Genomic DNA, 13,520 nt, shown 5'->3' with positions numbered 1-13,520 from the left:
GCTTTTGACCTTAGGGACGTCCCCAAGCAGTGTCAAAAAATTTGATGGGTGGGAAAACAACGCAGCAAACCAGGTTACACCCCAAACAAAACCGGAGGAACTCCAACCTTAAACTGCCGCCTGTAACACCTTGCGGCCGAAAGAGGCATCAGAAGATGCCCTAACATCCACCATGTAAAACTTTGAAAAAGTGTGGACCGACGACCAGGTCACTGCCTTACACACCTGTAACAGAGGCTTGATGCTGGAAAGCCCAAGAGGCACCGATTGCCCTGGTCGAATGCGCCGTAACGTGAAAGGGAGGCGCCCGCCCCTTCAGGGCATAGGCCTGAATCGCAACCTGTCGGATCCACCTAGAAATGGTGGCCGACGAGACTGCCAGGCCTTTTTTTAGGACCAGCCACCGACACGAACAGTGAGTCTGACTTCCGGAATGGAGCCGTAGCAGATAAGTACACACGTAGGGCCCGAACCACATCCAGGGAATGTAAAGTGGCCTGTTTTTTTCGGCTGAGGACATAAGGATGGAAGAACAATGTCCTCGATGTGAAAAGCCGAAACGACATTTGGGAGAAAGAACGACTGAGGTCGCAGCACCACCTTATCCTTATGGATGACCAAGTAGGGAGCCTTGCAAGACCAGACGAGTATCCGAGCTGGCGGTCTTAACAAGGTAATTGCTACCAGAAAAAACACCTTTTGTGACAGTCAACAAAGGAATCTTCCGAATGTCCTCAAAGGGAGCATCCTGAAGCACCGAAAGGACTAAATTCAAGTCCCATGGGGGTAGTGGATGGCGCACCGGAGGGGCCACATGCCGGACCCCCTGTACAAACGTACGCACCAAGAAGTGCGACGCCAAGGGTCGCTGAAAGTAAACAGCCAGAGCTGAAATCTGACTCTTAACCGTACCTAAGGCGAGAGCCTGATCCACTCCCCGCTGTAAAAACAGCAGAATCCTGGACACCACGTTTGTACAAGGGTGCCACTTCATCTCCTCACACATAGAGATGTAGGCCTTCCACGTACGATGGTAAATCCTACGTGAGGTAGATCGGACCCTGCGACAGAAGATCTTCTCTCAGGGGTAGGCGCAGCAGGCGAGGAAGAAGCTTTAGAGAAGGGAAGGCGTAAATTAGGCGATATCGACCCCAAAGGTGCCACCAACGTGTCTGATGCGTCCGCCCACGGCTCTCTTGACCTGGCCACGATCGTGGTACCTTCTGATTTGAGATGGGACGCTAGAAGGTCCACGTCTGGAGTGCCCCACTTTCGGCACAGACTCTGAAACACCTCCGGGTGAAGTGACCACTCTCCTTGGTCTAGTGTTTGGCGACTTAGGAAGTCGGCTCGCCAATTCTGTACTCCCGGAATGTACACGGCCAACAGAGCCGGAACAGACCCTTCGGCCCACCGAAGGATGTGCGCGACCTCCGTCGCTGCAGCTGAACTCCGTGTGCCCCCCTGATCATTGACGTATGCCACGGCCGTGGCGTTGTCGGACTGGATCCTGACCGGTTGGCCCTGGAGATCCAGGGACCACCTGGCAAGGCACAGCTTGATTGCTCGGAGCTCCAGCATATTGATTGGCAGGCGGGACTCCTCCTGAGCCCAGCGCCCCTGGGCTGACTGGGGGCCCCAAATGCCCCCCAACCGGAGAGGCTGGCAACCGTCGTGACCACGGTCCAGTGGCACGGCAGAAACTACTTCCCGGTCTGAAGCACCAGAGACGTCAGCCACCACACCAGGGAAGACTTGACCCGTTGACAACTGAATCTGGTAACCCAGAGATGATGGGAGCTTGTCCCAACGTGACAGAATTTCCTTCTGTAGCACCCTGGTGTGGAGTTGGGCATACGGGCCCACCTCGCAAGAGGCCACCATCAGACCCAGAACCCTCATGCAGAAATCGAAGAGATGACACTTCTAGGTCGACAACTGCCGCACCGCAGATTGCAGCGTCTGAAGTTTCTCCGTTGGAGGAAAAACTCTCCCCTCCGCGGAATCAGGACTAGCCCATGTATTCCAGTCTCTGAGACGGAACCAACACCGACCATCTGGACATTCAGAACGCCAGCCGAACTCTTGGAGAGTCTGACACGTGATACACGTCCTCTTCTAATTCTGAGCAGTAAGAAGCTTGCAGGAGAAGGTCGTCCAGATATCCCACGATAGCGATCCCCCGCTGTCTCAGCAGGGTCAGTATCTGAGGCAGCACCTTGGTGAAAACCCGTGGTGCTGATGCCAAGCCGAACGGGAGGGCCACAAATTGAATATGGTCCTCCCCGACCACAAATCGCAGAAACCTCTGGTGCTTTGTGCATATGGGAACATGTAGGTATGCGTCCATGATGTCCAAGGACGCCAGAAAGTCCCCCTGATGGAGCGCCGCTATTACCGAAGCGAATTGACACCCATCCTGAATTGTTGCAACCTTGAAGAAACAATTGAGGGCCTGAGGTCCAGGATTGGACGGACCCCTTCCTACTTGGGGACCACGAACAGATTGGAGTAAAACCCCTGAAACCGTTCCAACGAGGGAACTGGTACAATCACTCCCCTGTCCAGTAGATCCTGGACAGCCCCTGACAGAGCCTGCCGGCGAGCCGGAGGAAGCTGGAGGTTGGAAGGAAAAAACTGTTTGGACAAGAGATAAACTCTATCTTGTACCCCAAGGTAACTGCTTCGCAAACCCAACGGTCGAAAAGAAGAGACCTCCACCGAGCCGTGAAGTCGCCCCCCCCCACCTGAGACACAGGCGGGGGCAGACCTCATGCGGAAGCAGGTTTGTCCATAGGCTTGCGGTACCAGGTGCGTTTCTGCCCTGCAGCGGGGGTCTTAGCACCTTGAAAACTTTTTCCTGCCGCACTGGGCGGGCACAAAAAATGCTTGGAGTAGTAAAGGAGGGCCCTAGCTTACGGCGAGGCTCCTTGCCCTTCCCAGACTGCGGGAGCAGTGTGCTCTTACCACCTGTGGTATCATTTAGGATGTCATCCAGGGACGCCCCAAAAAGCCGTTCACCCTTAAAGGGTAAATCCACCAAGGCCTTCTTGGAGGACTGGTCCCGCAGACCAGCACTTCAGCCACACAAGGGGGAGCATATCCAGGGCTGACTCGGACAAAATTCAGACCCTGAACCAACTGTTCAGCCAGGTCCTTACAGGTCTCGGAAGCATCCAGCGCCTCCAGCTCCTGTAGCAAAAACTTTACCCGTTCAGTCAGTGTCTGCGACACCAGAGTCCCGGCCAAAACCGGTCTCACAGCCTCCACTCTCCTATCAGCAAGGTCCTTAAATGCAGGAGCCCCTTCCACAGGCAACAAGGTGGCCTTGCTCAATCTGGACACGGGAGGGTCCACAGACAGAGGAGAGACCCACTTTTTCAAAAAGTCCTCCTCAAAGGGATAACGGGTTGCAAAGTTTTTTGGAAAGGCAAAAACTTTTGCAGGGTATCCCATTCCTTGTACAACAATTTGTCCAAACAAGGAACACAAGGAAACACTTATGCGATGCGTGGCGGTTTGCGGAATCCAAAAGGGACTGGCACATCAGGTGCCTCCGCCACATCCTCAAGTTTCTGAGTATCACGCACCGCAGAAATAAGAACTCCAACAAATTCCTTATCAGCAACTGACGCTGAAGCAGAGCCATTGTCACTGTCCGCGTGGGTTAAGCCCGCATCTAACATTGCAGAACCAGAGGCAGAAGCAATAGCAGAGCCTGATTCCGTGTCAGAGACATCCCCAGAAGCAGGCTCAGGGAGGGGGCGCTTTTTACCCCCCTTCTGGCCACTAGCCGCTTCAAACCTGCGAGAAACTCCTCCAGGACAGCCGACATTGCCTCAACAGACGTGACAGGGGGAGGGGCACCAAGGGTTAACTCAGGCATTGCTGGGGCAGAAGTACCCGTTCAGGTTCCATAATGCCCCACCGCTGTGTCACCCTGAACTGCAAGGCAGAACCACCCACCGGTCACCTCCTGGCTGCTACAACAGAGGTAGAAGCCCCCAGGGAACGCACCACCCCACCCGGTGCAGCGTGAGCTGAGAAAGAGCTGAAGTGTGCACCCGCCTGTCACCTCAGGGAGATTCGCGGTCTGTTTGCAGCGCTAAAACGATCGCACAAGGCCAATAGAATTCAAAGATGGCCGCCGTATGAGGGAAAAAACACCATAGGACTACAGGAAAATGGCCGCCGAGCCATATAAACCGCGACCACAGCAAAATGGCGGCCGTTGCGCCGTATAAAATACCCATAGTGACAGCACCCAGCGCAGTACACACAGCGCAGCACACACAAACCTGTATGTAAAACACACACAGCCCCCGCTACACACCGGTCCCGTGGTAATAAAGAGACCCCAGAAGGCCCCCCCCCTCACAGCCGCTACCCAAATGTGGAAGGAGGGAGAGGAAATAAGGGAGAGAGGAAAGCAGGGTGAACCCTCAGTCGACCCCCCAGGGGAAAACACCAGCCATACCACCTTACCTGAGCAAGGGGCCACTACTTACCCGTCCTGCGACCACCGGCTGGATGTATCCCAGACAGAACCAACGTCCACTATCGGCATGGCTGTCGGCCAGACACACTGACAAAGCCATAGAGACCGGTCATTTGTGTGCCCTGGAACATGAAGTTCCCCGGCCGCCCCTGGAGCAATGGGGCCTGTCGTGGATGACCCAAAGCTGAGCTGAAGGCCGGCACACGCTCAATGGCCGAACATGGGGGGACTGCAAGAGTCAAGACCCAGCCTGTCACCCAGTCGGTAGTTGATAGTAGAATCTAAGGAACCAAAAATGCAGGAACAAAAACAATAAGCGGAAAAAATCGCAAAAAAATGTCCAGAGTACAGGACTCTAAAGGGCCTGTTCTCTCCGGACCGTTAGGCAGAGAAAAACTGAGGCTGCTAGAGCAGGGTGTGGGTTATACCTGGGGAAACACGCCCCCTGGGAGGAGCTGCACTGAGGAAAGTGTTAACACTTAAAGTGCTTTTTTTCTGTCTAACTCTCCTGGAAGGAAGCGGATATAACCTAAGGTCAAAGGCTGCTGTGTCCGTCCATGAATGGAAGAGAAATGGTGATGTGTTCAATACTACTTTTACCCACTGTATATCTCTACAGTACCCTACATCTGCTAAAGACATTTAACCTTTCTCGGACACTTTCTATACCTATGGTTTATTAACCGCTTGCCGACCCTATACTGTGTGTGTATGTATGTGTTATATATATATATATATATATATCGTATTTATCGCGGTATAACGCGCTCCCGCGTATATCGCGCACCCCCAATGTTGCCCCCGAAATTCCTGTAAAAAAAAAAGTTATATGATTTCATTACTTACAGTTTTGGTGTCTTCCCAGCGTCCATCGTCCGGTCCGGCGTCCGTCTGCGGCCTCGATGGTGTCCTCCCGGCTTCTCCAGCGCGCGCCTCACGTCGAGTCCCCGATTCCCACGCTCAGTTCGAACGCCTCCGCCGACATATACCGAGTGCAGTACACTCGGGTACATTCGGCAAGGCTCAGCTTAGCTCACGCTCTGTGACGTTTATGCGTGAGCGAAGCCGAACCGGCTAACAGCGTATATCGCGCACCCACGATTTTAAGGGGAAAATAGTGCGCGATATACGCCGATAAATACTATATATATATATATATATATATATATATATATATATATATATATATATATATATATATATATATATATATATATATATATATATATATATAATTATAATATGACACACACTCGCGTGCAATGAGGCTCTGCTGCCCAGGATCGCATAAAACTTGTACGTGATCCTGCACTTCTGGGTCTGTGGTGCTCCGCCAGCAGCCCACTCCCGGTATGATTAAACAAAGCGAGAGCTGATTGGTTGGTACGGCCAACTCCATGTCCCCCGGCACCCGCCAATGCTTTAGTACACAGGCCTAATGGCAGTCTACCTATGTAAACAAGGAAGATCACCGTTCTGTCAGAACAGAAGGCATGGATCCTGTGTGTCTGCTAAGCAGGAGCACTGATCCATGCCTTCTAGTACAAGCATCCCCTTAGCTCACCTGTTTTCACAATTTAATTTATTTGTTTGGAAATACCTTTTTTTTCTTTTCTTATTCTTCCGCCCGGTGATTACGTCACTAGGCGATCTGCAAGGGTTCCTGGGATAGCGGCGTCATGTACTCCAGAAGTCCTTGCGAATCGCCAATTGCCGAAATATTGCGTTATTTGCAGAGAGGAAATGATGCGAGCGGGAGATCCGACCTCTCCTCTGACAGGTTGCTGTCAGGTAGCAATGGTGTGGACCTTCCGCCGATATTGCTATGGCAACCTGTCAGGCAGAAAGGACGGCCTCGCATCCCCTGAGATCGGGAGGTGCATGCTGGGTATCCACCTGCAAAGAAATACAGGAAATAAACACATTAGGATTTTAGATGCCCACATCTAAAATGGAACCTGCCTGCTTCCGAGATCTGTGAGCAATGAACTGTTTCTAAAGAAATTAAAAGCGCTAACAATATGACATGTTAGTAATGTTCTTCAATATTTGACAATTACAGAGCAATGTTTAAAAAAAAAAATGTTTGGGGGACTGGAACTACGCTTTAACCATTTGCCCATGAGTGTCGGTGTCCGCCCCAATATCGCAGTCTCGCTAGAAGTCACTGATTGCCGCCATTACTAGTAAACAAATTAATGCAAAACAAAATCCCATAATTTGTAGATGCTATAACTTTTGCGCAAACCAATCAATATATGCTTATTGGGATTTTTTTTTTCTTACCACAAATTTGTAGCACAATACATATTGGCCTACATTAAAAAAAAAACGCAAAGGTGATCAAATACCACCAAAAGAAACTTCTGTGGGAAAAAAATTACAAATTTTATTAAGGTACAGCGTCACATACGCAATTGTCAGTTAAATTAACGCAGTGCCGTATCTCAAAAAATGGCCTGGTCAAGTGGTTAAAGTATAAATCCAGAATTTTACTTTTATACAGATTTTAAACATATGCAGGAAAAATTACAACCACAATTTAGAGCCACCAAAACTCATGTCAAAGCCAATTGATTAACATACGTAATTAAAGCAGCCTTTTATTGCACATACAAAACCCAGTGATCTAAAAACCGCACCACTAATGTATCGGTAATTAAGTTGTTGAAATCTCAATGAGATCCATATCTGCATGAGAAGTTTCTTTTCAAATGACTGCAATAGGCTAAGTGTTGTCCTCTTGGTGCCTGCAATTCAAATTTAAACCATTAATTCATGCTTTTTAAAGGCAGTGTTATTGATGCACAAGTTCAATTTGGGAATATAAGTTCTATCTTTAAATATCTAATGTTCAAACCTATTTTGCATTCTATTATGTTGAGTTGGTGACAGTAACCTGTGCAGTTTTGGTCACCCTTGTGTGGTAAAATATAATCGTGACAATTTTCCTCACTGTTCAGAATTACTGATTGAGTGAACTATATGTATGCCAAATTTCTGAGTGACTTGTAAGCTACAAGAATATCTATCAAACGAACCAGTATCCAAATGGTACACGTCATGATACTTCCCAGTAGGATATATTTGGTGTGACTCCTAGACCAAAACCAGAAGCCAGCCAATCAAGATTACCCTAGATTTCGAACCTTGAAAACCTTTACAAAGATGTCTACCCTGGCAAGCTTGCTGGCGGAAATTGCATTGCTCAAATATAGCAGGGTTTAATTCCACTTTACTGTAGACTTCTTTTTAGGGAATAATTTGCCTTTCTCTCACTCACTGCTACATTTAGCTGTTCATGGGTGAAAGTCCTGTAAGCTATGAGTTAATGGAGTTGTATTCTACCCAGGGCAAATGACTTTCCTGTGTCAGTTTTGATTGGCCTAGCTCTGTCACACGCATTGATAGGAAGATCCCTACATATAGATGACAAAGCTTGCATATAGTTTAGCTTAAAGTGCTTCTAAAGTTAAAACACTTTTACATTAATGCCAGTGGCAGCTCACTATGCAGGGCGCAGGGGTGCCGCCCCCCCTAATCCATGCGTCCGGCCCCCTAATCTACATGCGGGGCGTCGGACGCATGAATTCCAATAGGAAGGTTGTGTGTTTTTTTTTTTTTTTTTTATTATTATAAGAAGCACGTGATTGGAGCCAGAGGCTCGAATAGGCTTCAAATAAGGGTAGGCTCAAGGCGCAGACTACTGTGCCAGTTGTGTGGCAATAGCAAAATAATATTCGTTATTGGCTTTCTGATTCTCCTCCAGGCCAATCAGGAAGTGGGTCCTGAGACCCGTCACCTGACTGGCCAAGAGGTGAAGCGGTCCTATTGGCCGCCGAGGAGGAGACGCAGGGGAAGCCGCCGTGAAGCACCCAGGAGGAAGAGAAGAAAAGCTTTCCCTAAACTTTAACATGCAAGATGGCATTCTATACTAACCTCTTTATTTGCTGCTTGCACATTGCTGGCTTTTGTTCTGTGATATTGGCATAATGTGATATTTTAGAATGTCCCTTGGTGAATGCAAGCATTTAGTTGAATTTCTCATGAGCTTATACACACTGTTAACATTAATGATTTCTCTGTCTCTAGGCTTTCTCAGGAAGTCCAGTCTGTTTCTGAGAGTATTCAGGAATGTCTCTCATCCACACAAATGCCTCCTAGTGTAAAGCTGCTTCAGAAAATTCTTGGCAGACCTCTACCTTTCAAGGTATTACACCCAATATAATTTGAGAAAATATATACACACATTTTGCTATTGCTGCAACTTTTTTATTTACTTATACTGTGTAATGGATGTACCTATAATGCCTCTATAGCAGCACTATAATTTAAAGTTTGTCGCAGTTGTGTGCCCATAAATACTTTTTACCTTGTAAAATTTACAGGAGGCCTCTGTGGTACAGTGTATGGATAAACTGAAAGCTCTCAGCAATTCCCTTAATGTAGTTGATCTGAGACCAGCTAAAGGAGAGAGCAGTTGCCAGCGTGACTTCTATAGATTAAAAGCAGCTAGCTCTGATTGGGAAACCAAACACAAATTGCTACAAGAATGGACATCTATCCTTCGTGCAAATCATCAAGAAGATGTGAACACTGGTAATGGCTTTCTTTACCTTGCGTAAATAAGTAACGTGAGTTATAATTGACATGCTTAATATGCTAGTTTGCTTTTTATTTCAAATAGAATCTAAAAAATCCTCTGATTAAGGGCTCTCATGACAGCTATTTCTCAATTGAAATGCCTTGGACTAAAATGCAACATATGACCCATTAAATTGTTACTTTTGCCTGCTAGGTGTCTTGCTTTCTGAGTGTGTGCATGTTCTGTTTTAATATGAAGAAAGTGGTGGTGGTGGGGAGGGGGGGATGTTTGCTTATTTTTTGTTGAAAGGATAGACATGTGGTTCCTGTGAAAAATATGTATATATCGTGAGAAATAGATCACTGAAAGTCACACGTCTGTTGTCTTCTAAGCACGTACTCTAGTTTATCATCACAGATATTTCTTTTTGCAGAGAGACTCTCTGTGTCAGTGGAAATACTGAGGTCGCATATGAAGGAGCAGAAAATTCCCTTACTTTCTGATGAAAAAGGTAATGAAGAGCAATCATATACTCCAATGGACCAAAAGGATTTAGCACAGCTTTCAAGTGAAGTTCAGATGTGGCCAAGCATGGAATATCTCATGCTGCTTTGGCAGTACAAACTGGTGACTGACCTGCTGTCACATTCTTACTATGTAAGGTAATGACAATATGCAGTGGTTCAATTTTCATGCAGAATGGAATATGAAAACTTTGTAGCATTTTTATGGTTATTTTTTTTTTTTTTTGCCTCCACAGAAAGAACATGCAGTCTGACTTGAATCAGCTGGTGTCATTTTGTTTGAAACATACCTCCTTGCCTTCGCAGCATGTTCGCGCTTTCAACTTTCTTACTCAGCATTCTGAGGTAGAGTTATATTTCCTGCTGGAACAGTACTTAGTTTTTTCTTTTTATCCTTGATTTTTGTAATTGCTTACTAAAATATTAATCACAAAAAGCTTTTTAATTGGGTACAAATGAGGCAACATGATTTTTAACCACTGCTATGATCCATAAACAAAACCTATTCACTCTTTTTATATATATATATATATATATATATATATATATATATATATATATAATATAGATCGTTTTCAGATCGGAAACGAGAGGGGAAAATAATCCAACTAGTTTGCCAGCAAGGAAATTTTTAATCAAAAATGTTGGCTGCCCCATTCCGTGTGCAATCCAATTTAACGTTTTTAAACCAAAACCTTACTTTCAAACCACAAAACTGCTTTCATTATTTGGGGACAAACTTTCTCTTGTACAATGAAATGTAATGTGACAGTCCCTGATGACTATAGTTCAATTAATAGTGCTTTTCTTTGAAATACTTTTTTCCTTTTTTAATGTGCTTCTCATATCCTGGAGTTTTTTTGTGCAGTGACTCCCACTTTTCACTACTGCGCTCACCTCCAGTTTAGATCTGTTTCCAGGTCTAAAATCGCCTTCTCCTGCTGGGGGTTAATTCCAGGCTCCTCAGCTGTTCATTCCTCACTGACCTGGCTTTGTATGGACTTCCTTTCCTCCACGTCCCCTCAGTAAAAAAAGAAACGCACCCATTGTGTAGTATATAAAGGTTTCACATTTATTGCATAATATCCACTTGCATTAAAGGGGTTGTAAAGGTACATGTTTTTTCACCATAATGCATTCTATGCATTATGTTGGAAAAACATCTGCGGATTAGCGGAGAGAGAGCTCCCATGAAGGGGGTTAGTTCTTGCAGGAAGGAGCCGAGACAGCTGCCGAGGGACCCCAGAAGACCATGATCAGGGCCGCTATGTTCAAAACAAGCTCCACAGTGGAGGCAAGTATAACATGTTTGTTGTTTAAAAAAAAAAAAACAAGGGAACCTTTAGTGTCCCTTTTTAAAGCTTGAAACCGTGCACTTCAAAAGATCACCCGATGGTGATCACGGCTCCCGTATGCTTTTGTATGTTTCACAAACACAGTACTCTCTCACCTGACTTCTCCCACACACATCGTGATGATCACGTGACTTCCTCAAAAATTCAGTAAGAACATTTTCAATTACGCTCTTCATTCCACCTTGGGGGCTTTCTTAAGTCTATGAAAATTTGGCTAAACTGAAGCCCCTGGACATCCTTTAAAAGTAAGTGGAATCATTTAAAGGGGTTGTAAAGGTGAATGTTTTTTCACCTTAATGCATCCTATGCATCCACCTTCATCGCTTGCATGAAGGTGGAAAGCTTTTGCGAGGAGGAGCCGAGACAGCTGCCAAGGGACCCCAGAAGACTGGATTCGGGGACACTCTGTGCAAAACGATCTGCACAGTGGAGGTAAGTATAACATGTTATTTAAAAACAAAACAAAAAATTCTGCCTTTTTAGTTTTTTTTAACCCCTTCCATACAGGGCATTTTCACCCCCTTCCTGCCCAGACCAATTTTTAGTTTTCAGCGCTGTTGCACTTTGAATGGCAATTGCGTGGTCATGCAACACTGTACCCAAACTAAATCTGTTTTTTTCCCCCCACAAATCGAGCTTTCGTTTGGTGGTATTTGATCATCTCTGCGGTTTTTATTTTTTGCGCTATAAACAAAAGAGCGTAATTTTTTTAAAAAAAAAAACACTATTTTTTACTTTTTTATTTAATAAATATCATTTTTTTTTTTTTTTTTAATTTTCCTCAGTTTAGGCCGATACGTATTCTACATATATTTGGTAAAAAAAATCGCAATAATCGTATATTGATTGGTTTGCGCAAAAGTTATAGCGTCTACAAAATAGGTGATAGATTTATGGCTTTTTATTTTATTTTATTTTATTTTTTTACTAGTATTGGCGTCCATTTGCGATTTTTTTTTTGATTTATTTTTTTACCGTGACATTGCGGCGAACACATCGGACACTTTTTTGACACGTTTTTGGGACCATTCACATTTATACAGCGATTAATGCTATAAATATGCATTGATTACTGTGTAAATGTGACTGGCAGGGAAGGGGTTAACCACTAGGGGGCGTTGAAGGGGTTAATATGTTCTCTAAGGTGTGTTCTGACTGTAGGGGGGAGGGGACTCTTAAGGGGAGGAGACCGATGTGTGTTCCTCTGTACTAGGTACACACATTGGCCTCTTTACCGCTGACAGGGGAAGTAATATGTATAGTCCTTACCCCGAGGATGGCATTCCCTCCAAAGATCGACCAGATCATGGACTGTAAAGAGCGAGCAAATTTTTTAGCAGCGAGGGAGCAATTCGCTCCGAGGGGTATTTATCCAGCGATGTATTCAAAACTAAATTTGAGTCACCCGCAAGAAAGAGGGTACCCATTTGGTGGGATGCCAGCAGGGTGCAGACGTGAGTCAAGGGTTCTGGTTTAGAATTTGGAGCATAAGTCATAATGGTGACCTCTTTTCCTTGGATAGTACCTTGTAGCAATAAGTATCTGCCATCAGGGTCTGCAATCTGTCTAGTGCAGCTAAATGGGACCGATTTGCGGAAAGCTATGAGCACCCCCTTTTGTTTGGTTGGGGCATTAGCCAAAAACACCTGAGGAAACTGAGCGTCAAAATATTTAGAGCAGGAAGTGGCCGAAAAATGGGTTTACTGTAAGCAGGCGATGTCAATTCGCTGCTTCCTAAGATACTTGAAAACCTTCACCCTTTTCTGAGGGGAATTCATGCCCTGAACATTCAGGGACAGCCAATTTAGCGTCATAGTAGATCTGTCAATAGGCAGAAGACCAATCTCCAAAACACACACCCCGCGGACCTAGTGGAGGAAAGAATGGATAAAAAGACCAGGAAGTAGAGTAGAAAAAGTTAAAGGCATCAGATAAAGAAAAACAAAATAACCAAGTAAAACATGGAGTAAAAGCAGTCCTGTCATCAAGGTGGCAATTGTTGGTGGGACAGAAATCCCACTGGAGGGTCGGAAGTTGGCCAAAACCTCAGTTCGGGCCAAGTTCCAATTCATGGGGGAGCAGTGGTCCGTCGGGAACCACTCAGCATAGTGTTAAAGTAGACTGAAAACCTGAGATTAAAGGGTCACTAAAGGAATTTTTTTTTTTTTTTTGCTGAAATGACTGTTTACAGGGTATAGAGACATAGTTAACTGATTCCTTTAAAAATAGATAAAAAACAATCATATAATGTACCTACAGTTTAGTTTAGTTTTTGCTGTTTCCTGGTTCTCTGATGTACAGAGCCACACAGCCAATAGGGGGCAGTGAAGGTTTTGCAAAACGAAACTGGATTGGTGCTGAGGAGTTTTAGACACACAGTAATCACACCTCCTTAGTCACCACAGTGAGAATTCTCCCAGTACTGTGGTGATCAGGAAACAGACAACCAGGAAGTGTCCAGAACAGAGAGGAATTGCAGCAACATCAGAGCAAAAACGAACAATGAGGATATGAAACCAGGACTGCAGTAAGGTAAAGGAAGCTATTTAGCTGAGAAT

At 45.6% G+C, this 13,520-nt stretch overlaps 1 protein-coding gene across 1 annotated transcript in view; it reads left to right on the top strand.

Moving 5' to 3' along the window:
- The window catches only part of MDN1 (midasin AAA ATPase 1), a 354,267-nt gene that overhangs the window by 216,700 nt on the left and 124,047 nt on the right, over window positions 1-13,520 (top strand). The window contains 4 exon segments of the mRNA XM_040347762.1: window positions 8,591-8,708; window positions 8,887-9,097; window positions 9,517-9,745; window positions 9,844-9,952. Of these exon segments, the coding sequence (XP_040203696.1) occupies window positions 8,591-8,708; window positions 8,887-9,097; window positions 9,517-9,745; window positions 9,844-9,952 (667 nt within the window).

Source organism: Rana temporaria, chromosome 4 (genome assembly GCF_905171775.1).
Source record: "Rana temporaria chromosome 4, aRanTem1.1, whole genome shotgun sequence".
NCBI lineage: Eukaryota > Metazoa > Chordata > Amphibia > Anura > Ranidae > Rana > Rana temporaria.
This window is presented reverse-complemented; position numbering and strand designations above follow the sequence as displayed.